Source organism: Microcebus murinus, chromosome 5 (genome assembly GCF_040939455.1).
Source record: "Microcebus murinus isolate Inina chromosome 5, M.murinus_Inina_mat1.0, whole genome shotgun sequence".
NCBI classification, from domain to species: Eukaryota; Metazoa; Chordata; class Mammalia; order Primates; family Cheirogaleidae; genus Microcebus; species Microcebus murinus.
Window position 1 is genome coordinate 97531742 of NC_134108.1, and position 24428 is coordinate 97556169.

Below are 24428 nucleotides of genomic sequence, written 5' to 3' on the forward strand. Positions count from 1 at the left end.
CAAAATAGTAGGGCAAGAAAGAAGAAGTAAAAGATGTAAGTGTTATAAAATAGGGAGACTGTCTTGATTTGCATAACACTAAATTGTATGCATGCATAGGAAAAATCTAGAGATAAGCTTTTAGAACATATATCTAAATTTAGCAAAGTTGCTGGATGCAGGATCAATATACGAAGATCATTTTATTCTACGTAACAGAAAAAGAATTAGAAATTAATCATTTTAAATACCAAAAATATCAAAAAGTACCAAATATCTAAAAATGAAAAAGATGCAAGACATACAGAAAACTACAAAACATGTAGAGAATCTGAAGATCTATTGCCCAAAAGATTAAGAAGGAAGGATAAACTATGTAAATGAATTAGAAGACAAAATCTCACAAAGATACTAATTCTCTATAAATTCAACGTAATTTCAATCAAAATTCAGCAGATTTTTTTTGTGTATATTGACAAATTGTACTTGGACCCCTCATAGCAAAAGGTGAGGCTTAGTATTAATAGCACAGCAACGTTTAGCTGACTTGGATTTTAAACCTAACTCTGTCTCTTGTCTGTGACCCAGACCAACCTACTTCACCTATATGAGCCTCACTTTCCACTTCTGCTAAAATGGAGATAAAAATGTCTCCCACATAGAGTTCCTGTGAGGATAAACTGATATCATTTAGTCTATATATTTTGCACCTATCTACTCTGAGTAGTTCCTGTTTCATTGTCTCTCTCCTTCAATAGACTATAAGTGTCTTAAAGAAAAGACAGGGACTGGGTTTTGCTCACAATTACAAGCCTACTGTAGAGGCTTGATAAATTTTAAATCAATAAGTGTAATTTGACATATTATGATAGGAAATAGATGATATTCCAAGCAAATATTGTACAAGAAGGAGTGTGTGTGTGTGTGTGTGTGTGTGTGTGTGTGCGCACTCCACACACCATGGAGTACAGCTCAGACATAAAAAAAAAGAATGAAATAATATCATTTACAGCAACTTGGTTGGAACTAGAGACAATTATCCTAAGTGAAGTATTTCAGGAATGGAAAAATAAACACCACATGTTCTCACTAATAAATGGAAACTGAATGAAGAGTACATATGGCCATAAAGTGGTGTAAAGGACATTGGAAACTAACAAGGGAAAAGGGTGGGAGGGGGTGAGGAATAAAAACTTACCTTTCAGGTACAATGAACACTATTCTGGTGACAGGCATGCTTAAAAGCCCTAACTTCAGCATTATATAATTCATCCATGTAACAAGAACACTTGTACCCCCTAATAGCTTGACATAAAAATTATTCTTAAAAACCTGCAAAACCTGGGGGGGGGAGGGGAAAGAAATATAATAGTTGTTTTCATAGTGGAAAGAGTTGGGAAGGAAATGTGGATCAAAAATTAATGCTCAGGAAATTTTATAAATCTGAAAGTTAAATACACGTCCCTCCCATGAACATTTTATTTTAATTTTATGAGAGGAGTCTAATTTCCAATTGACTGAGAGTGTCCATGCTTTAAATAACTACTGTTTGTTTTGAAACTAATCTCATCTTGTTTCTAAACCAATACTAAAGGTTTTGACCACAGCCCTGCAAAGAGGTACTCATTAGGGTTTTTTGCTTGTTTTGTGAAAAGAAGTTAGTAAATGGCTTTAATGACTCCTGCAATTTGAACAAACTGCTCTACCTCCACCCACATGGCTGTCTTCCGCCCTTCTGAATGCCCTGCTATTTAAAACCAAACTGGTGATAGAAATTTCACTGGAAGCCTCTGAAAGACAGGAGAGCTCTTTGCCAAATATTTCCAGGTTCCCACCTTGTGAGCAACTGGCAGGATTGCATTCCCAGGCCTCCTGCAGGTCTGGGCAATGAGTTGAAGTGGATTGATAACAGGGTTGAGACCCAGGAATGCTGTGGCATCAGTGAAGAAGTCCATCTTGAATGAACTCACACATGCAAAAGCTGGTAAAGGTAAATACGTTCATTTTTATTTCTAATATAACAACCAGAAACGTCTCTATATACAGCGAGTGGTTTAAAAAGACATACACACACACACACAAACACACACACACACAGGTACACACAAACACACAGATATTAATACTTACAAGAATGTCTTTCCTGTTTCACAAATGAGGAAACTAAAATCCTAGAAGCTAAATTATTTTACTCGAGGTCTAAAATAGACAAAAATAAACAGCACATTAAAAAATTCTCTTGCTTTCCTTCTGTTCCCTTTCTGTAGAAAACCTACCTACAATGACTTCACTGTCTCCTAAGTAGATTCAGTGTTCCTCTCGCCACCCCATCCTCCCCGGCCCACCCCTGGCCCTACCCCTGAAATTGGGTCTAACCCCATCCCCCAAAGTGCCCAGGATCTTGGCAGAGTGATGGATGACAGAACCTAGGAGCCCCAGAGCCAGCCTCAGGAGGAAAAGCAGACGACATTGAGCAGGCCCCATGGTCCCACTAGCCAAGGAGGCCATGAAGTAGCTCGTAGGTTGATTCTTAATTTTGCCAAGGTTGGAGAAGCCAGCCTCTTGCAGGTCATGGGTAAATCAAAGGGTCGGTAGTAGATCAGCCTCCTTAAAGCCCAGTCACCAAATGTCATCCTCAGTTTTTCCTCAGCAAAGGTTTTCACACTAAGCTTAGAGTCACTCCTGGCAGGAAGAGAAAGTCGTCCAAAGAGAAGCACTGGCATCCCTCCTGGTTCCAGCCTGCCTTCCACGTCCTCCTTCTCTTGAAGCTCCCCTCTCAGTCCCACGACGTCCATGAGGAATGGGCAGCCTGGGCAAATGGTTAAAAAACAGGTAATAGTAAGAAGAACAGCTCGCATTTATTGGCATCTGAATTTGAACCAGGCATTCTCCTGGGGGTATTGAATGTGTTAGCTCATTGAAATCTGAAACCATCCTGGGAGGTATGTGCTCAGTCAGTCTCGTTTTTCATTGCGGAATGAAGAACTCTGTATCCTTTTAAGTGAAATTCAGGCATAAACAAATACATGGAAGATATTTTGGAGGAACCAACAGGCTTCCTGGTGCCCCTAGAAAGGGAAGCAAACAGCTTCCCTGTGAGTGGTGCCAAAGGCTCGCCCTCCGTGCGAACAGCAGAGGGCGCTGTGCAGCTGTGGCCTCACACGGAATGCCATCACCCCTCTCCCCTGCCTTCCAGGATGGGATTCCCCAATGAGAATCTAAAACTTCCCGGTTTTCATACCTCTGCAGTCCTCCTTCCTTGACCCTGGGGCCCACCGGACAGACCTGTGTGAATCCGGTTTCTAGGAACGATCCTAACTGAGGCCACTGGGATATGAGCAGCTTCCACCCACGCTGGGAGCCCCAATTCTCACTGGCGTCCAGGTCTGATCTCCCGTCCCCCTTCTCACCACCAGAATTCTTCCTAGCTCCTGAGGCCAGTCAGCCTCCGATGTTGTATTCTGGTTACCAGTCTGAACTGCCACCCTTTTCCCATGGGTTAGCCCTGCCCTGGACTGCGCGCCTCCTTGTGCCAAACACCCCGAGTGCACCTGAGCTGTAATCATGCCCTAAACCCTGTGCTGGAGCATGCTTTCTACCTAGAGACTCCCCAGGTGCTGCCTGATCTCCACCCTGGACTTTGGAGGATCACCTCCTGTGGATTTCCTACTCTGTGCTCTAGAGCTCGTTGGGTCTCCAACCTGGTCTGCCATGATGCCAGCCGTGGTTCTAGAACCCTCTGATGACCACTTTGTACAGATGTGAAAAGCACAGGCCCCGATGACTGAGAAAATTCAGTAGACACAGGGCCACCTGTGGAGAACATGCCGAAAGAATGCAATCCTCGGTTCCTCACCTACTTCATGCCTCAAAAACAGAGTAAATTGCTAGTTAGAGAATTATGAGGCAAGGACTTCATTGGGAGTGTCGTCAGTACATTCCTGCTTCTTTCCTAGACTTCCTTCTAATACTAGCAGAGACTTTGTACCTCGCCAACTCTAGTGAGTAGTGTAGCCCCTGATCTTGACTTCTACTGGTTTTCTCCACCTTTCACATCAGCCAACCAAATGCACCCTGCTAGCTGGAGACAAAGCCACTACCTCACTTTTCTTCTCTGGAATGGCTGGATACAAGATCCCCAGGCAGGGCCTCCTCCATTTGGGACAGTCTGATAAACTTAAAACAGGTGGGTGTCCAATTAGGACCTTAATAGAATGGCCAGCTGTGTTTTTAATAGGTCATGTGAATGAGTGATTCTCAACTAGTGACAAATGAAAGAAATGTAGGAGTGTTCCACCATGGATGAACTTTACAGGCTAGGAAATGGGCAGAGGTTGGGAAGTTGACCTTTTTTTTAAAGTTGTCCTATAAAAATCCAAATGTGAGGACACTCAATTAAGGATAATGTGCCTTGATTCTCCTCTGTTTCCCCAGCACTTCACATATGCCAATCAAGGTATATGACAGAGCCCTTTTACTCTGTCCCTGGGGCCATATGCCACTGTCCCACAGTGTGTAGGATCTGTAGCACGGAAGTCCCTTGAGGGTTCTTCAAATTCAGAGTGTCTTCGGTCCCATGAGATTCAAACCCTTGCTTTGCCCCATTGCTCCATATATGGACCATGGCCCAGAAATGGAAGGAATGTAAAAAAGGACGTGGCTGCTGCCAACTGGTGATTTTAAAAAAAAGCCCGAGACTCATCTCCATCTGTGCAGAAAGGCCATTTTAAGCTCTCCACTGCCAAAGCTGATCATCCCTGCCCACCTTCCCCTATTTCCTCTCAAGCTCCTGGCTGCCATTCTGTGACTTATTCTCCCCTTCCTGGCTGCCTGCTAGTTGTTTCCCTCTGGTTTCACCTGTGTAGAAATAAGTCTCAAGGATTGGCTGTGAGTAGGCAGCTAATTTGCCACTGCCTCACCCACACCTCCTTAGGAATGGTCCCGGGCTCCACTTCATTAGGAAGAGTCAGGCCTGGTGGTTTGTGATTTCAGTCAGTCAAGTCTTCCTTCTCAACAATGGGGCCATTCTAAGTGTCACCACTCACCACCGACAGACTGGAATTAAGGTGTGCGAGCAGTGTAGACAGCAAGGGTGTATCCTGTATCATTACAGGTGTGATGACAGTATCCTCTCAGTGGGGACAAAAAATAAAAGCATGCTTAAGGTTTGGTCATATAAACTGAGATGACATAGGTTTTCAAGAAATTGTGTGCATTTTCATTTATGTGCTGAGCAATAAAGAAGTTTCCATTCTTTGAAAGATACGTCCCCTTCTTCCTTTCCCACCGCCTTCCAGCATCATGTAGCAGGCAACGGTGTGCTCACAAGGAATGTTGCACGGCTCGGTACAACTTGCAAATGAAGCTTCTCCTTGAGTTTTTAATACTCACATTTCATCCTCAACGGTTCATTAATTTAGACCCATTGGTTGGGCTTAATGATGCATTCTAAATGAGAAAAAAAAAATAACGGTGGTGATAAAGAGTAATAATACTGACAAAAAGCACATATATTTATATTTATGTCTGCCTGGAGATAAACATGTAAAAATGAAGACATGAAGAGAAGTTGACACGGCCACGCAGAATTTAATTATCGTATTTCACTGAATCTAAAAGTGTAAGCTACATCATTATTTTTATGTTCTGCTAAAAAATAGAAAAATAAAATGTGCCAATTAAACCATGACATGCTATTGACTGTAAGATGCATTCCAATTTCAGAAATGTTTAAAGGTGAAGAAAATGCTTATCTTAGATTTGATAAACTATGGTACTAGAAGTCACACTCAATACTGGCTAACCATAAATGATAGTCCTCAATGTATCCAGAAAGTTTTTTTGTTTCTTTTTAAGGAAGTATCTCTTAATGAGACTCTGTTGGTTGAACAAATAGCTTCTAATTCACACAGCAATGTTGGCGATTTGAGTTGGTGCCTTAGAAGACAGCCAGGTTCAAAGTCTTCAGGATCTCTAAGTACTTAGATAGTCTAATCCAAAAGAGTGTGGTTGACTTGAGAGAGTCCTGAACAAGGAAAGTGAAAAGACATTCTGATGCCAGTGGGTCCTAGCTGTGATTCTGCTCCTGATTAGCTGGGTAACCTTATGCACATCCTGTAGGTATTCGGGCCTTGATTTCCTTACCTGTAAAATGAGTGGGTTAGACTAGAATCTCATTTCTAACTCATCTCTTATTTCCCAGCTCTTTTATGAATCTATGATCTTGGGTTCATGTGGTCCCTTCTCGATGGGTTCAAATGTCTAGCTGAAACACATTCAATGTGGAAAATTCTCTTGAAGGGTATATTCAGCTGACCTTCAATTTTAGCAGGATACTCCAAATTTATTGAGTGGAAAAGTGAATGAATGAAGTATGCTCTGTTGATGCTCTTTGCTAACAAATCCTGAGCACTAAGCTGCATACGATATTTGTCTCTGCATAACCGATGATATTGACACCCCCCACCCCGCAGGGTTGAGACAAAGAGGGGGAGGCTTACCTCTGCCGCCCTCGATTTCCCCTTTAGCGAAGACATCCTCATCTTCAAAGCATCTCTTATCTACAGAAATAAGGACAGTGAGAAACCCCTCACAGATGTCAGAAGAAATAAAACCACCAACGCTCAGATTTGTGTCCTGAATTTTTGAGACCAGAAACCCTGGTAGAAGCAACATCAAATGGCTTAGCACAGTGCCTGGCAAGGAATACGACTTGAGTAAAAGCTGAGGTGGGGTTATAACTAGATTTAGGATTAAGATTAAAATTGCAGTAGTGGTTTCTATTCCTTTCACCAGCAATGCTTGCCCATAGCCACCTGTTGACTTGATAAAGAACAAGAAATGAGGCCGGGTGCGGTGGCTCACGCCTGTAATCCTAGCACTCTGGGAGGCCAAGGCGGGTGGATTGCTCAAGGTCAGGAGTTCAAAACCAGCCTGAGCAAGAGCGAGACCCCATCTCTACTATAAATAGAAAGAAATTAATTGGCCAACTAGTATATATAGAAAAAGTAAGCCGGGCGTGGTGGCGCATGCCTGTAGTCCCAGCTACTAGGGAGGCTAAGGCAGTAGGATTGCTTGAGCCCAGGAGTCTGAGGTTGCTGTGAGCTAGGCTGATGCCACGGCACTCACTCTAGCCTGGACAACAGAGTGAGACTGTCTCAAAAAAAAAAAAAAAAAAGAGCAAGAAATGAGACAGCATAGTTCTCTTCTTTCCTCTTCATAGCTGATACCCTGAACCATCCTCACAAACTCAGGTCCCCTGGGCTATGCTGTCTGATCAAAACTGCTTCATCGTCCTGCTTCCCTCAACTACATGGAAACCATCTAAAATAAGGGAAACAAATTCAAATTACCTTGTGATCTGAAAAGGTTCCAAACAGCAAGATGAAAAACCCCTGTGGCAAAAGTCAACAGAATCAAGAATCACAAGGGACAGTTTTTCAAACAATATCCCAGCTATTATTTTAATATAACTCTTCAAGATATACCTTCTAGAACAGTTATTGGACATTAGGAACTTCTACTGGCAATGATAAAAATGCATCGATGGTATTTCCTTTGAGTCTACCTCCAGCCTTGGAAGAAAATCAACCTCAGGGAAGTATGCATGAAGGTTATTGACATTTATTGAATGGCTAAAGTTGTAGGATAAAATTTTCAACCTCAATAAATCCTTTTACTTTCTTCTCAACTATTGAGGTAGCTGTTCTGACTCGTAATGGCAGTTACACATGTGACATGGAATCTTTTAATTCAAAATCACAATCATGGAAGGTGTCTTAAGAGAATGAAACTTATATACTAGTCTACTTTAAGCTAGAATTAGAAGTCAGTAAACAGACAGCCATGACCTGTAAGCTGATGAAAGAAGTTTTTGTATAAAAGAAAAAGAAAGCTACAGAGACTTGTGGGGCCAGGGTCTCTTCACTATCTAGGGATAATTTTTATGTTGAAGAAACATTAATCTGATGACTAAAAATTTTTAAAGTAAATTACAGGAAAAACTGGCTGAGGCTGAGGCGGGCAGATTGTTTGAGCTCAGGAGTTCAAGACCAGCCTGAGCAAGAGCGAGAACCCATCTATACTAAAAAAATATATAGAAAGAAATTAGCTGGACAACTAAGAATATATATATATGTAAAAATTAGCCTGGGATGGCGGTGCATGCCTGTAGTCTCAGCTACTCAGGAGGCTGAGGCAGAAGGATCGCTTGAGCCCAGGAGTTTGAGGTTGCTGTGAGCTAGGCTGACGCCATGGCACTCTACTCAGGGTGACAGAGTGAGACTCTGTCTCAAAAAAAAAAAAATAAAAAAAAATTATGAAGATATATTTAATTGATCTGAGGTAGCATTTCTTTAAAGTCTATTTTATATTTTACATCATGCTTTTTAACAGACTAATAGTGGCATGTTAAAAGGAATACTTGGCTGCTTTATTAAGTGGTTATATTTATATTATTTAAAGCAATATTTGGAAAATTTTTTCTGCAAAGGACCAAACAGCAAAAATTTTTGGCTTTGCAGATCATACAGTCTCTATTGCAACTACTCAAATTTGCCATCGTATCTCAAAAGCAGTCAAAGGAAAAATGTAAACAAATGAGCATGGCTGTGTTCCAGTAGAACAGGCAGCAGGCCGTAGTTGCCAACTCCTGGTTAAAAGCATAATTAAGAATATGGACTCACTAAATTTTTCTATTGCTCATAGGTATGGAAAGTCATCAAGCTAATGATAGTTTCCAAAAAGTGCAAGCTTAGTAGCCACGAGCTAATAAAACAACCTTTAGAGGGACAATCTTGCCAAGGCAAGTCATTACAGTGGGAAAAGACAACAGAGATCATTCTAGATCCATGTCTCTATTTTACAGATGAGCATGTTAAGGCCCAGAGAAAAATGACAATCCCAAGATCGGGTTACATATGGCAAAATCTATTTCTAACAACTTACATTTATTTCACAGGGAATAGCAGGGAAGGGGTGTGAGAACCCCTATCTGGTTAACACCTAAGATGAATGGCAATGGCCACCTCTTCAGACTATGGGAAATTGCTGTTATTTCACTGAGTTCCAGAAACACTGGAGAGAGGATAAAAATTATGTTTGTTTTGAGCCATGTCAGTATAGCTTCACACATCTCTGACCAGAGAGCAGTCCTCTTTAAGTGAAAGTTAACTTCTTCTGACATTGAAACTTCAGTAGGGATACAAGTAGATCAGTGAAGAAAGAAGGAGGGAGATTCCCACCCAACCAGCCTGATCAGCTAAATCCCACTTGATAATCAATAAGGTAAGAGATGCCACAGCCAAATATCCCTGAGATATGGAAGGAAATGGAAAGAACATCGTGTGTTCTATAGTTTTACATCATAGCCATTTTCTGTTGTCTAGCCATAAGAACACAGAAAAGTCTCGCTTTGGGGACTTACCTGGAAAGCATTGAGCACGGCAAAGATTATATGGAACGTCAAAGAGGTGCCTTCGATGAGAGTGGCTACTCCAAAACCCCAGGTGAGTCCCAGCAATGGGGTGAGAATGGCCACGTTTTTGCTGATCCTCATAATAATGGCCACATCCTGAGACTTGGAGCTGCCAATGGAGGGTCTCTGGGTGTTGACAGCAACAACTAAAACCACAATGAGGTTCACAGCCACAATGGCCAAGGCTGGGACGGTAAAAGCTAAAAGGGCTTTGGTATTGTCCCAGTTAAGCCAACAGGCGTCAGGTCTCACGTAGCCTTTCTCTGGCTCTGTGACTGCAACTGTGGTGACGGCAATGACCAACGGGCACCCATAGCCAATGGCAAAGCCAATGGCCATCATTCGGGACTTCATCATCCTATGGAAAATGACCAGTATGCCATAAATGATGAGCAGTGCTTTGAAGAGCATCCAGAAAAACAGAGAGAGGTAAAAGAAGTGGCTGAAAAATGTCACTGCGACACACCAGTTGTAATCCTGAGCCTTTACGTTAAAGTTAGAGCCTATGATGAACCACACGTTAGCGGTCAGGAGGGACACCGCTATGTTCACGATGCACACGTGACGCATGTATGATATCTCTGTCACGACCACCCGGGACCACACGGTGGCCTCAATAAGCAGGCAAAGAACCAAGCTAAGGATGGAGACGCTGAGCCCAATGCAGGTGACATAGTCCAGGATTTTGTCAGTCACAGATTTGGGGGACATTAGAATAGAAAAAGACATCACCACATTGGTGTAGTTGCAGTGGCATTTCACTTTGTTCTTAACATCCAGCGTTGTGGCACATGCTTTCTCATCCCATCTCCTCTTCCTGGAGTGCCAGCCAACACACTGGGCCCTGGCGTTGCGGGATTTATTGATCTTTTCAAAGGTGAGTATGATTTCTTTCAACCTTTCGGGTAAAACCACTGACAGCACCAGACCATTGATGGGTCTGGGGAGACTCGCGTTGTGCAAGTGGGCCTCTTTCAGGATGGCCCCCAAGGTTGGGAAAGCTATGCCAACGGCTTGAGCCCCGTTTGGCCACAGTTTCCGCAGCTCTTGCCTGGGAATTTCTACCACGCCTGAGATACCTTCTGTTGCATTCTTCATGCTCATGGAGAAACTGAAACTTTTCTCTGAGGTATTGTGGTTGAGCTGAAACCCTTTTGTCTGGATGAATAGTTCATCCACGATGCTCTCAGACTCATTGTGAATGCGGAGTTGCCTGGCAAACAAATTCACGGACTGCAGCAAATCCGAGCTGGCATTTTTGTCAGGGATGAAAGCCCAATTTGAGATGGCCGCTGGGCCCAGGACGTGGTTGGCCACTTCACTATAGCTCTGCAATGGAGAAAAGCAGATGTTATCCTGAGCGTGTACACCTTGGTGTATAAAGTCAATTGCTAAAATCTGAAATTTCTGGAGAGCAAATCATCTGATCTTATTTGACAGATTTCTCTTCAAACTCCCTGTGTATTAGTAATAGAATCCCACATTGCTAAGGCTGTACGGAGGGAAGAAAAACAGAAGAATGCAAAGAAACAAAAAAAAAGTACCACATCTAAGGTTTACTGGCTTTATTATTGGACCCAAAGCAGCATCTCCAAACGGCCATGTGTTTAGCTCAAGTTTCCCATGCGACATTAATGATTGTTTGACAGAGGGAAGTGAGGGTAGATTCCATGGCAATCTGAGTTTGAGGAAGGCTGCATACCATATCCCAATATCCCCCCTCCTCTTCTAAAGAGTTCCAAAGTTCATTAGGACATTAAAGGCTCTGAGAAGGTCCACCATAAGGAAACTGGCTTAACTTTGTAACTTACTACAGCTCTTGTCCTATACAGATCTTCCTTTAAGAAATGGAACCTCCATTAACATTTTTCACAACTGTTGTGTTCCATAGAAAGCGATTTTGGTGACACTATTGCAGACTCGGTCTTGCTCATGGCCATCACCATGTGATGTTTTCTTGAAAATATTAAGTATGTAAGAAAATATATATTAAAAATGTTCTAGGCCAGGTGCGGTGGCTCACGCCTGTAATCCTAGCACTCTAGGAGGCCAATTAATATATATAGAAAAAATTATATAGAAAAAATATATATAGAAAAAATTACAGACATGGTGGTGTGTGCCTGTAGTCCCAGCTACTCGGGAGGCTGAGGTAGCAGGATTGCTTGAGCCCAGGAGTTTGAGGGTGCTGTGAGCTAGGCTGACGCCACGGCACTCATTCTAGCCTGGGCAACAAAGCGAGACTCTGTCTCAAAAAAAAAAAAAAAATATTCTAACTTCTTGAAAATGTCTATACACTGGAATGAATCGATATCCAAAATTGAAGCGAAATGCCTGCTGTTGTTGTTATGGTTGCTGTAGTTGTATTATAGTTATTATCCTGAATGCAAGATTTTGAGATAAAACATTTTCAGTTTTTAACAAAATTAACGAAGGATACCTTCATTTTTTGTTGGGTAACATTATCAGACAAGTCTGTAGAGATATTCTTTAATAACTGCACTATAAATGCAATATTTCCAGATGTGGCTTCTGATGATTTCACAACATCAATTATGCAGGCGTAATCAATGGGGCAGTGTTTGCGGATTCCTTGAGCTACGCTCTTAATGGGATCTGGAGATCGAAAGTCAAGAAGGTGCAGAGGTATCCATGTTGATGCTAAGGAAAGGCGAGATGCACCATTTGAGTCCTGTTAGAAAAAATAAGTTTAATTCAAAACGATTAGGTACCTACCATGCATCAGACTAAAAGGAACTAAAGGCACAAACAATCCACATGGGGAACAAATGGAGAAGCAAGTGGTCCTAAAAAAGTGGTTTCAATGGGGAGGATAAGTTGTGGTCACAAATGGGCAGGGATTCCACCAAAATTCCCACAAAGATCAGGATATTCACCTTTTCTGGTGGAATTTTCTATTAGGACAGTGATTTTAACTCAAGTATTACAGCAACAATTTTCTACAGAAATGTAGGGAACGAAGAGCCAGCTACATGGAATTTCAGGGGAGGGTGGATTTGGGAGGTTGGCAGATCAAACAGAGAATGCTAAGGAATTGCAATTTCAAAAAGCTGCATTTACTAATCAGGAGAGATTATTTGCTCACTTCCTGGTGCTTTTACCTACAATCCCTCAGAATGTGACTTTTTATTTTTAAATTCTTTATTTCAGCATATTATGGGGGTACAAATGTTAAGGTTACGTACACTGCCCTTGCCAGAATGTGACTTTGAATAAGGCAAAGCAATAATTCATTTCTTTTAATTCACTTTTGAATGCCTCCATAGTTGCAAGGACTTCTTCCTGATTACCTATGCTAAGCGTAAAGGAAAATAAAAAATCCAAACTCCCATGCAAAGGGAAGATCAAGCCTGGAGGCCGAGTCACTGCAACACCCCCTTCCAAATGAATAGCTGTTCCTAGAATAACATCATGCATTAGCATTTATTAGAATTACCCCCACAAATCATAAGGAAGCTCTCTGTTGGCCTCCATTAAACAAGGACATACAAATTGTAACTTTGGTTCTGTAGGCTGAGTCTAACTCCTACAACAAAGATTCCACACAGGTAATGTTGATTGCAGGTTTATCTTCCCAGGTGCAGAACAGAGACAAGACAAGATCAATCATTCTTCCAGCTACCCAGGGACATCCGCATAATTGATTCTTCCTTTACTCTCTTTTTCTCTTCAAACATTCACCTTATCATATGTAAATGTAGGTCTCCTTTAGCACTAACTAAAGTCTTATAAGAATGTAACCATTTGCTTGCTTAACTGCCCACCCCTCTCCTCCTTTTTCTTTCTGTATGCCCTCTCTCCTTAAATACGGAGTTCCCAGATCCCTCTTCAGAAAAAGCAGTCACAGATGCACCTATGTCTTGTGTTTTTCCTGGGTGCATCCTCAAACTTTGGCTTAATAAGCCTCCATGAATTGAGATCTTTGCCTCAGTCACTTATTTGGGAGTTGTCATAAATGACAGCAATTGCACCTGCAATCCCTTCGTAAAATCACCGTCAAAATTTTAGGAAATGTAGAGATCCACATGCTTGAATGAGAGTGGAGGGGAGATAGAAGGAAATGATTGCTAAGTGGAAGGATATGAAAGAGGAGATTTCAATTTTAAGTGGAATGTGTTGTATTTGTTCGATTTCTATTCACTCTAGATCAATCATACATCTCTCCTTTTCTTTTAGTCAAGTGGTAGAAAGTATTGGAAAGATATATCAAAATAAACGTGATTCTAGACTCATTCAGTTAATTAATCGATTAGCACAAGGTGCATATAAATCCACCTTTAAAGATAAAACTTAACTGCTAAAGCAGTCATTTACACCATGATGTAAATGAGTTTCAGATCTTTTTTTTTTTTTTTTAACGTCTTTTGTTTTGAGACAGGGTCTCGCTTTGTTGCCCAGGCTAGAGTGAGTGCCATGGCGTCAGCCTAGCTCACAGCAACCTCAAACTCCTGGGCTCAAGCAATCCTACTGCCTCAGCCTCCCAAGTAACTGGGACTATAGGCATGTGCCACCATGTCTGGCTAATTTTTTCTATATATATTAGTTGGCCAATTAATTTCTTTCTATTTATAGTAGAGACAAGGTCTCAGTATTGCTCAGGCTGGTTTCAAACTCCTGACTTCAAGCAATCAGCCCGCCTCGGCCTCCCAGAGTGCTAGGATTACAGGCGTGAGCCACCACACCTGGCTTTTTTTAACCTTGAGAAAAGATTTTTAGAGGGAGAAATAGAGTGAGTGGGGAGAGGGGGGAATGTACCTGAGAGTTTGGGTAAGGGAGAAAGGACAAGAAACAAATTTAACCTGCTCTGTAGATTTTCCTAAATCTAAGTTAGAAAACTTATTATCATGCTGAACAGATCACATTAAAAATGCCTCTGCTACCTCCTGGGGGGGTGGCTCCTGTTGCCAATAATTTCCAAATGCATCACCTTGAAGAGTGTTTCCACAGAAAGGCTGGTACACGTTTCAGTCGATTTTTGCCACTGTTTTTTGTTACATGTAAATCCTATTTCTCCACGAAAGTGCTTAGCACAGGGTTGGCTGCAGTGGGAAGAAGAGATGCAAGGTCCCTGGCATTTTTCTGTAAAGGATAAACAAGAGAGCAGGAAAAGCCTGATTAGTATTTCTACACTCTGAAATGTGCATCTAATTCATTCTGGGGACTTTCGGGTTGCTTCCTGGAGGAAGTGACATTGAACTGGGTCCACAGCAATGAGTAAGAGCTGCCAGGTGGACCTTGAAATTGCTGTCCAGGCAGAGTGAACAGCACACGGAAAGGGGAATTGCAGGTCATTCAGAAAGGCTGGTTCGGACAGCCTGAGGCAGGGAGTGGCAAGAGATAAGGGTGGGAAGGAAAGCAGAGCTTAAGTCATGAAGGGCCTTGAATGCTGCGTTAATGTGGGAATTACCAGAAAACATGATTGCATTTGTTTTTGAAAGAAAATAGGCAATAGCATAGAGCAGGAGTCAGTAAACTTTTCTGGATAAAGACCACATAAATGGAGTTGCCAGATAAAATCCAAGAAGCCCAGTTAAATGTTAATTTATTTTCAGATACAGTCGATTCTCATTATTCACAGGAGTTAAGTTCTATAAATTCACCGTGAACACCAAGTTAGCCAACACTGAACCATTGCTCCTATAGTAATATACAGTTAGATTCCTGTGAGCTTCTGCTCACAACATTTTCACCAATTAATGAATACGTGGCCTTGTTTTAAGGGTGTTTCTATTTTAATATTTAAAGACAGCTTATTTATCATATATTGTTGATTCATTAACATTGGACTCATGACTATAGCACTATAATTCATGGCTGAATTAAGCCCATCTAACACATATTTTCTCCAAAGAAAATATCACAGCCTTCTTTGACTTAGGAGCACTGGACAGCACTTTAGCATTATGTTTGGGGCCATTTTGAATAGCAAAATCAGAACAACAGAAAGCACCAAAAAATGCAAAAAAAATAAATAAATGAAAAGAAGTGGCACTACATAAACTGGGAAAGGACACTTGTGTATAGTGTGAAAGCTGGAACAAGAAAGCAGAACATCACCTTGTCCCGCCTCAGCTGGGAACATGTACATTAGGCAATTAATTTTTTTGCTGCTCCGTGCATGTCTGTGAATGACCACAAAAGCACTGTGAGTATCGATTTAGGGATTACAATAAATTTCAATGAGTGGGCAAATTCCCAAAGTCAGAATCAGCAAATAACAAGGGTCGACTGTAAATGCCCAGATAAACAACAAATAATATTTTAGTCTACATATGACTCATGCAATATTATTCATTGTTTATCTGAAATTCAAATTTAGCTAGGCCTTCTACATTATTGTTTGCTATTTGCTAAATATGGCAAGCCTTGACAGAGAGTAAATATTTTCAGCTTTACAGGCCACATAGGTCTCCGACGCAACTACCCAACTCTGCCTTTGTAGTACGAAAGCAGCCAAAGACAATATGTACATGAATGGGCATGGCTGTGTTTCAGTAAAACTTTATTTACAAAAACGAGTGACAAGCCAAATTTAGCCCATGGATGAGAGTGGATTGACTTGAGAAAGGTAGTTCAAAAATGAGGCCGTTGAATTATTCTAAGGAAGAATTGCCTTACGATAGGGGCAGAGGAATGAGAAGTAGGTGAAGATGCTGAGAGTGATTAGGGTGTTGAAATCAATACAATGAGGTGCCCAGTTGGCTGAGAGTCAAGGAATACACCCATGTTTATGGCTTGGAGAGCTCTGTAGATGATGCCATTTACTGGGAGAGGAAACAAGGGGGTTTGCATCTCTCCTTAACATCTACAAGTCTATCAATTTTTACAGGTGAATGAACCAGAGTAGTTCCCCATTTCTTCATCCATATAGTTTGGAGGTGATGCCATAGTGTTGTTACAAATATTGAATGAGACAGCACCTTGTACAACAACACTTAGATATGTGTTGTCGTAAATGCCCAATAAATGTTAGCTACCTTTCTCTCCACTTTCCCTTCTAAATTCAACTTCTATACAGAAATATATTGGCCACCAAAGGTATACCTGGCCAGACTGTGCAGGAGCCAGTTATCCCTACTATTTGGGTGAGAACCACATGATTATTACTACTACTAATTACCTTCTTAGTTTAATTCTCACTTCTCGAAAGCAACCACTCTCACCACCATGACACCCAGCCCACATTGCTGTCTTTGACCTCTCAGCACCAGAGTGTTGCATGAATTTAATCACTCCAAAAATACGTTAAATAAAGGAATAAGTGATTCTTGTCCTCTTTCCTTTCCTGCCTCCTGTTAGCTCATCAGTTCAAACAGATATCCACTTTGAGCTTGAAAATGGACACTTGCCTACCATTCTAAAGCACATGTGAATATTTGCCAACTGGCTCCATTGACTGTTCCCTTGATGATGGGATACTTGTAAGAAAATCTATCACTGTTGGTAAATATAGAGGACTTCCTAGAGCTTGTTATTCAGCTGGAAAACCTGTGATCTGGGGACATGCTTGCAACATCAATGCCCTTCCTTTACTCTGCCCTGTCTCCAAATGGATGAAGACCGTTTTGTCGCCACATACCTTGTATCCTTCCAGTCTTGGGTTTCCCTTCAGAATTTTGAAATTTATCTCCAACCTGAAAAACATAAATTCCCAAAGGTCCTCTTTACTGTGGGACTCTCCTCCTTTATCTCACCTTACAGGTTCCATGTGACTAGGAAGAGAACATGTGTTCAGGGCTAGGAAGAAAACTGCAGCAGATCCGTGTGCTGGTATTGCAGGAACTTGTTGAAGAAAACATGAATGAGAGCACAGAGACTATGCTGCCCTTTGATAAAAGATAGAACCTTTATCAAAGGATGGTGGCCGCTCGGGCTCTGAAAGTGGAGTTGGATTTGGTACATCTTTGGGAAGTTTAAGTATCCAAGGAGAACACAGGGATGACAAGTATACCACCGAGCTCTTCTCTGACTGTATTAACTGTAAGGATGAAATGGAGCTAATGTGTTCCACCTGATACTACATAGCCTCAGAAGGAAGAAATGAGCAGATACCAAGAATAATCACTAGGTCGTAGCAGTAGAATCACAAGTCTTTTTATACCTATAAAAGACTGTAAATATTATCTTTTAAAAACATATCATGTTATATATTAGGAAAGTAAGACTCAGAAAAGTGAGACAACTTGTGCAACTGGTGAGAAGTAAAGTTAAGATCTGAACCTAAATTGTTCAAGTGCCAGGCTCGTACTACTTTCTTCTCTCAACAGCTGCCTGTCTACATTCTCTGTGGCTTGCAAAGTGATTATTCTACTGTACTGTTCTCCCAAGGAAAGTCCCTGCCACCTCTCAAATTTCCTTTGTTTTCTTCTTTAGAAAGGTACTATCAGCAAGAGCAAAGTCGTAAGTACTTGAAAATTTATAAGATATCTAACCAACTGGGGGAACTGAGGAGTTTCTCTTGGGACCACAGAGGAATAGATCAAACTTACTTTTATGTGAATCTTGGATCTATAGTGGGAAGAGTCTGTAGCCAGAAATAACATTAAACAGCAAATCATGGATGCCTGGGACTTCATTTTCACACATTAGGATCTTCACCTGCAATAGAGAAAGAGGGTGGATCCAACTGAAGGTGATAACTTCATGCAAATAACACAGGACTTAGCAGGCTAACCAGCCACTTAGCAAACCCACTGGGTACTCTAAGATAGTCACACCAGATCAACCTGTCCCAGGCAAGGACACCAATATCTGTTTTTCAAGTCAGCTAAAATGTGAAAAAAGCAAATAATTTCTCTTTACTGTTGACCTTTCTATAGCAGAAGACAAGAATGATGGAAATACGAAGAAAGATGTATCTTCACCAGAGCATCATTCCTTAGTATCTAATCCACAAGTTTCTTTGATAGTAACATTTATCAAGAACTTCTACTTGCCAATAACTGTTCTAAGCACTTTCTTTTCATAAAGTCATTTAATCCTATGATGCAAGATACCATGACTAGCTTCAATTTATCAATGGGCAAACTGAGGCATGAAGAGTTGAGCAGCTATGAGCCCAAGGTCACTCAGATATAAAGTGGTGGAGCTGAGAGTTCAACCCAGATGGGCCAGCTAGAGAGCCATTCTTTTTTTTATTATTTTTATTTTATTTTAGCATATTATGGGGGTAAAAGTGTTAAGGTTACATATATTGCCGATACTCCCCTTCCCCCCTTGAGTCAGAGCTTCAAGCATGACCATCCCCCCAACATCTCGCTCATTGTGTTTGTATATACCCAGCCCCTCCCCCCTCCTCCCCCCCCACCTGCCCAACACCCGATAATTGTTATTCCTATATGTCCACTTAGGTGTTGATCAGTTTGCTGGTGAGTACATGTGGTGCTCGTTTTCCATTCTTGAGATTCTTCACTTAGTAGAATGGGTTCCAGCTCTATCCAGGAAAATACAAGAGGTGCTATATCACCATTATTTATTAAAGCTGAGTAGTACTACGTGGTATACATGTTGGTAGCAGGGTCTCTCACTGATGGTGCTATTGACATTTGGGGCTGGATAATTCTTTGTTGTTGGGGACTGTGGTATGAATTGTAGGATATTTAGCAGCACCCCTGGCCTCTACCCAATAGATGCCAGTAGCAACCCCACTCCCTAGCTGTGGCAGCCAAAAATGTCTCCAGCCATTGCCAAATGTGCCCTAGAAGAGAAAATCTCCCCCAGCTAAGAACAGCCGTCCTATAGCATACCATCTCCTAGGCACATGGAGGCAAGTAATTTAAAGTGAAATTAATGTTCACAATTGTCTATATTGTTGGAACAATAATGGAACAAGCACCAATACTCCCTCTTATAGATGGATGAACTACTGTACAAAGAAACTAGAAGCACAGGAAGATAATTCTCTGTTCTTTTACCATATCTTTGTTTCTTGCCTTTTTCTTGATACCTTTCAAAGCCAAATCTCCAAGAAAGTATCATTATAATAGTTGAGATTTATCAACATCATCATGATTATAAGCATTGCACTTTCATATAGGATGGAAGAAATTCAGACGCCTTATTGGTAACAAAGTTCTTTAGAATGGTTTTCTTGGATGTGCAAATACAGCAAAATGAACATATCAAGGATTTTAGAGCTAGCAAGAGCTAGATTCTAATCTTATCTCTACTGTTCATGAACTATTTTACCCTTACTGAGCCTATTTTTGCATCTACATTTCACATAATGTAGATGAACATTCATTCTATCAACCAACATTTATCAAGTTTCTCTTATTTGCCAGAAACTATACAAGATTCTGGGGGACAGACATAAAAGATACTTTTTCCATAGAGGATGCTTAGTGGGAAACACAGACAAGTCAACCCAATGGTGAGAAGAGAGATCACCTGCTTATTGCACCTAGTGAACAAGGCCAGGCAGAGACTAAGCCCTCAGCAAACATAAATTCCCTTATGCTCTAGTTGAGATTAACTATCTCTAATCTATCTAGGCTCACAAGGCAGTCTGTGTCCATGGAGCAGACAAAACTCACTGATCTGGCATCAGACCCTTCCTGGATGGAATCAAGCATAAGATGGACTTTCGTAAGTCCAGTGAGCCTTCAGCCGAGATGACAAGCCACAGGCACTTACAGGAATACTTCCAAATCCTGAGTTACAGTTTCTAACCAATGAACAGGAGGTAGGTAATCTGATTTACAATACCTTCTTGTAGAGCAAGTCTGAGCAGGGGGAAAGGAACATGGCAGAATGACAGAAAGTGTGGTAATGGATTTGCCTAGGTATGGGGATTATGTGTACAGAATGCATGATCTCACAGTGTGGGTGGAAAGAAGTTCTCATGTACGCAATGAATTGTTGGATGGGCACGCTAAGCAACTTGCCATATCAGAATTGTTCAGGATAGATTTTTAACTGATAATCACAGAAGAAAATAGCAGAAGAATCAGTATAAATTGTCTTAAAAGTACCCATATGTTTCACATACCCAACCGTGGCTTTCAAAAATTTTTGACCATGTCACAATAAGAAGCAGACCTTACATTATAACTACATAGATACAGACATAGACATAAAACTGAACAATGTATAATTTCTATATTTTAAAAAATTATGCAAAAATACTTATCCTTGCTATCTACAAATCAAGACACTCTGATATGTGTCCAATATTTTTATCTTGTATCCCACTCTATTCTATTTGACATTCTCTCAAATGCTGGTTGCCACCCACTAAGTTTAATTTGCAAGCCTCTAATGGATTGTAACCTGCAATTTGAAAAGCAGAGATACAGACTATAAGATTTATTTTGATCATCAGGTTGAAAATTGTTCACTTCTCTCACTAGCTTGCTGACTTCGATCCTTTCCCTTTGCTATTCTTCACAATTATACTGAAAATTCCCTTCCAAGGTACATGTCTCAGGGAGGAAAGACACCTATATTCAGGACCAAATAAAAGGTCTGATGCCGAGGGTAAACCCGATTCCTTTCCACCTAGAGAATATGATCTGAAGTGGGTGAAGGAGCGCCAAAGGGAGGCATTTATAAACGATAACACCGCTTTCTGAGGCTTCAGGGGAAAGGCCACTTTTACTGTTTATTGTTTTCAAAATAAGAGTTTTGCCTACAGTTAGAAAGTGTCCAGGCAATAAAGGATCCAATAGCCATGGCATTTTCTATCGATCATTATGCTGTTGGTGGAACATTATGAAACAGTGATACATTTCATATGAACTCAAAAAATGGTACTAGTCAAAATCTATACATCTAATATAAAATCATAAGCATGATCATAAGGCAGAGAGACTTTAAACGGAGCACAATGGGCTGGAGAGTTTTGGTTAGTTAATTTGCTATTTGATCATTCATGTCATTATAGTCTGGTGTATATATAACCTACATACCATTTGGGATGATAATTAGATGGCAAATCTCCTTCAGTTATTACAAATGTTGGGAGAGAATATTCAATGACATTACCCAAGAGGAGTCATAGCATTCTTGTTTTTGTCCAGTTTGATTGGCAGAGATGGGTCAAATAGATGTTTTCAGGTTGGCCGGGATTGGGTTGTTTCTCTCCTCACCAGGAAGAGTCGAATGGGATCCGTCCCATCAGAAGTCAGATGTGGCCGAGGCCAAAAGCCAGAGTCCTCTGCAGAGCAGAGAATGAGCAGAGCTTAGGGACTCTAAGAATTGAGAATCAAAAAATAAAAAACAAGCATTGGCAGCTTCATTCATTCTCAGTGGTTGATATTTCATAGACCTTAATGGCGAAAGCACATGTTCTTGACTTACCAATGATAAAGACTTAATCAAAGTGAACTTGGAGTTTTCCTGAAAAGTTTCAGCACATACAAATAAAGTACCTCTCCAGTACTGAACACATGCCTATACGTAGTAGGTTATCTCTTGAAAGAATGAGAAAAAGAGCAAGGATGCAAAAATCTAAGCATTCAATGAAATGTGACGAGAAGAGTGTGGATTGTTGAGAATGACATGAACAAAATCTGGACAGTATGGACAGAAGCAGCTTTCAGTTGTGGCCTCACCGGGGGCTGGCTGAAGGGCTTTCCAGTTTCTAGAGAAGGGTGGGTGGAGCCACTGCTGGATCCTATCCTACGAGGAGAATCCAGAGTGGCTGCACGTATATCATACTTAATTACCTTTATACTGTTCAATGACTTCTGGCTGTGCATCGTGTTCAGTTTATCAACAATTGTGTCTCCGTAAATCTTCAACCATTAGAAACCCCCTGAGTGTGGTGTCAGAAAAACACCTGGTTGGGAAGATCTCTACCACTTGTTTGCCAATCATTTGTAGCAGGCACCAAAAGTTAAAGAAAATGGAACACAAGAAAAATTTAACCATGAGGACACTTGTTTACGCTGACAGATTTTCTTTGAATTTGGGAAATCTGCCTGCTGTACTTTTACTAGGCCAATGATATAGGGTTTGATGTCTATTGTATGTGACCAAGGCCTTCTGTCCTAAAATGGGTTTCTGGGGAGCACTGGTCTCATAAAAGATAAAGGGGTTCCATGGTCAAATCAGTTTGGGAAATTACGCATATCATCACCACCAGCAGCAACAACACACACACACACACACAGTCATACACACACTCATACACAGACACACACACACACACACACAGAGTCATACACACACACACTCATACACAGACACATGCACACACGCAAACCAAAGATTCCGAGAATATTTATAGTAAAAAGATTGTTTCACCCAGGTTTTACCAAATTCACTTGATAATCAAAAATGCTTTGGGGAATTTAAGGCTGCCATTCCATGACAATATGCTATCTTGAGGGGAAACAACATTAATCTATCCAGACTTGTGCCTCAAGTGTACTTTTGGGGCATCTGCCTAACGCCAGTCCCTATGCTAATATGTTCATAGGAGCCCTTTAAGTCACTCATACTAAAGCTTGGGGTGAACACAAGGGGAGAGGAGGACAGATTCAGAAATGGAGATTTAAAAGGCAGAAGAGAAAACAAGATGCTAAACCACTCTTGTCTGAGGCTCTCTGTGGCAATGAGGTACATAAAGAATTATCTGTCATTTACAAAGCTCCTCCATTTTCGGTACTAGTCACCCGCTTAAGGGCAGCTCCACATCTTGCTCCCAAGGTGCCTGCAAGATCACTTATTTCAGAGAGAAAAGCAACTAAGCCACCTAGAATGGCAGCTTCTCAGGCCTGTAAAAGTTCTGTCCCAAATGCCTCCTCCCCATTTCCACTACCATCCTCTTCCTGTGTATCCTCATAAAAGTGTGAATTACTCACTACCATCCACCTTTGTATTTCGCACAATAATAAACAGCAACAATTCTAGGCTGCCAAATGCAAGTCAGGCTCCTGGTCTGCCATAATCATCACAAAGAGAGAAAGCAAATAACATTTGCGGGCCTCAGAGGCTGAAAGGAAAATGCAGCTAGACTCAATGTCCTAGAGGGAATGTTTCTAAGGACCTATCTCCCCAGAGAATTTACAGCAATCAGTACCTCACACACCACTGCCTGAACCCTAATCATAATGGGGCAACAGAGCAAAAGAATTAGTGCTCTTAACCTCAGAGGCTGGGAGAAATTAGGCCAAACCTAGTGGAATAGACAAAAAAAAATCAGGTTGTCATTAGTCAGAGAATGAACAGCTGACATTTCTCTGTCCTCGGCACTCAGAAAGTGATAATATAGACCAGGAATCCTCAAACTACGGCCTGCAGGCCACATGCGGCTTGCCGAGGACATTTATCTGCCCCGCCGGGTGTTTTTGCCACCGCTGCCTGTCCTGCTTAGCAGCCAACTTGTCCCCGGCCCACAGTGCGCATGTGTGGAATGTGCGCCGCGCTCTCCAACGGCCCTCCAACTGTCTGAGGGACAGTGACCTGGCCCTCTGTTTAAAAAGTTTGAGGACCCCTGATATAGACACTCAGGAAACATTTGTTGGATGAGTGAGTGAGTGGGTGGGGAAATGGTCCTACAGAGACTAATGCCAGCATCTGAAGTTTCTGCTTTAAAATCATGAGGCAACTTTTCTGTCTTAGAGGGGCAGGTAAGCATATTTGCAACTCTGGATAATTTTGGAACCTGGTGACTTAAGTACAAACGGTCCCTAATGTCAGGCCTACTGCGGACGTCCTCTTTGTTGTACTACCTGGAGCCATATGTAAAAAAGGATTGGGAGATCTCATGTAGGTTGAGCAAGAAACAATGCCACGCTAGCTTAGAGATGTCTGCATGGGCATAAGAGGTGGCATGACCATGCATGTGTCTTTTTCTAAAGTTGTCTCAAGTCAGAACTGATAAAAACACTGTTTCCCTAGACAGACCCATACGACTTCAGCTATTCTTGAACACCATCTCCTATTTAGCCTAGCTTCCCTCCACGTTACGTAGAGCTGGATTTCTGAATGAGTTGGAATTCAAAAC

At 41.4% G+C, this 24428-nt stretch overlaps 2 protein-coding genes across 2 annotated transcripts in view; both read right to left on the reverse strand.

The window, feature by feature from the left end:
- Positions 1-1999: 1999 nt before the first annotated feature.
- Positions 2000-18051, reverse strand: LOC105860255 (adhesion G protein-coupled receptor F4). Its single transcript, XM_012744805.2, has 9 exons — positions 17965-18051; positions 17055-17109; positions 14403-14554; positions 11895-12146; positions 9404-10783; positions 7332-7373; positions 6480-6539; positions 5371-5427; positions 2000-2788 (listed from the first exon to the last, which is right to left on the reverse strand). Exons 1-8 carry the CDS (start codon positions 18049-18051, stop codon positions 5380-5382), a joined length of 2076 nt encoding a protein of 691 aa, XP_012600259.2. The 3' UTR covers positions 2000-2788; positions 5371-5379.
- Positions 18052-21933: 3882 nt separating this feature from the next.
- The window catches only part of LOC105860251 (adhesion G-protein coupled receptor F2), a 47794-nt gene continuing 45299 nt past the window's right edge, over positions 21934-24428 (reverse strand). Inside the window, exon 10 of the mRNA XM_076003583.1 lies at positions 21934-22212. Within this exon, the coding sequence (XP_075859698.1) occupies positions 21934-22212 (279 nt within the window). The remainder of the gene's footprint in view (positions 22213-24428) is intronic.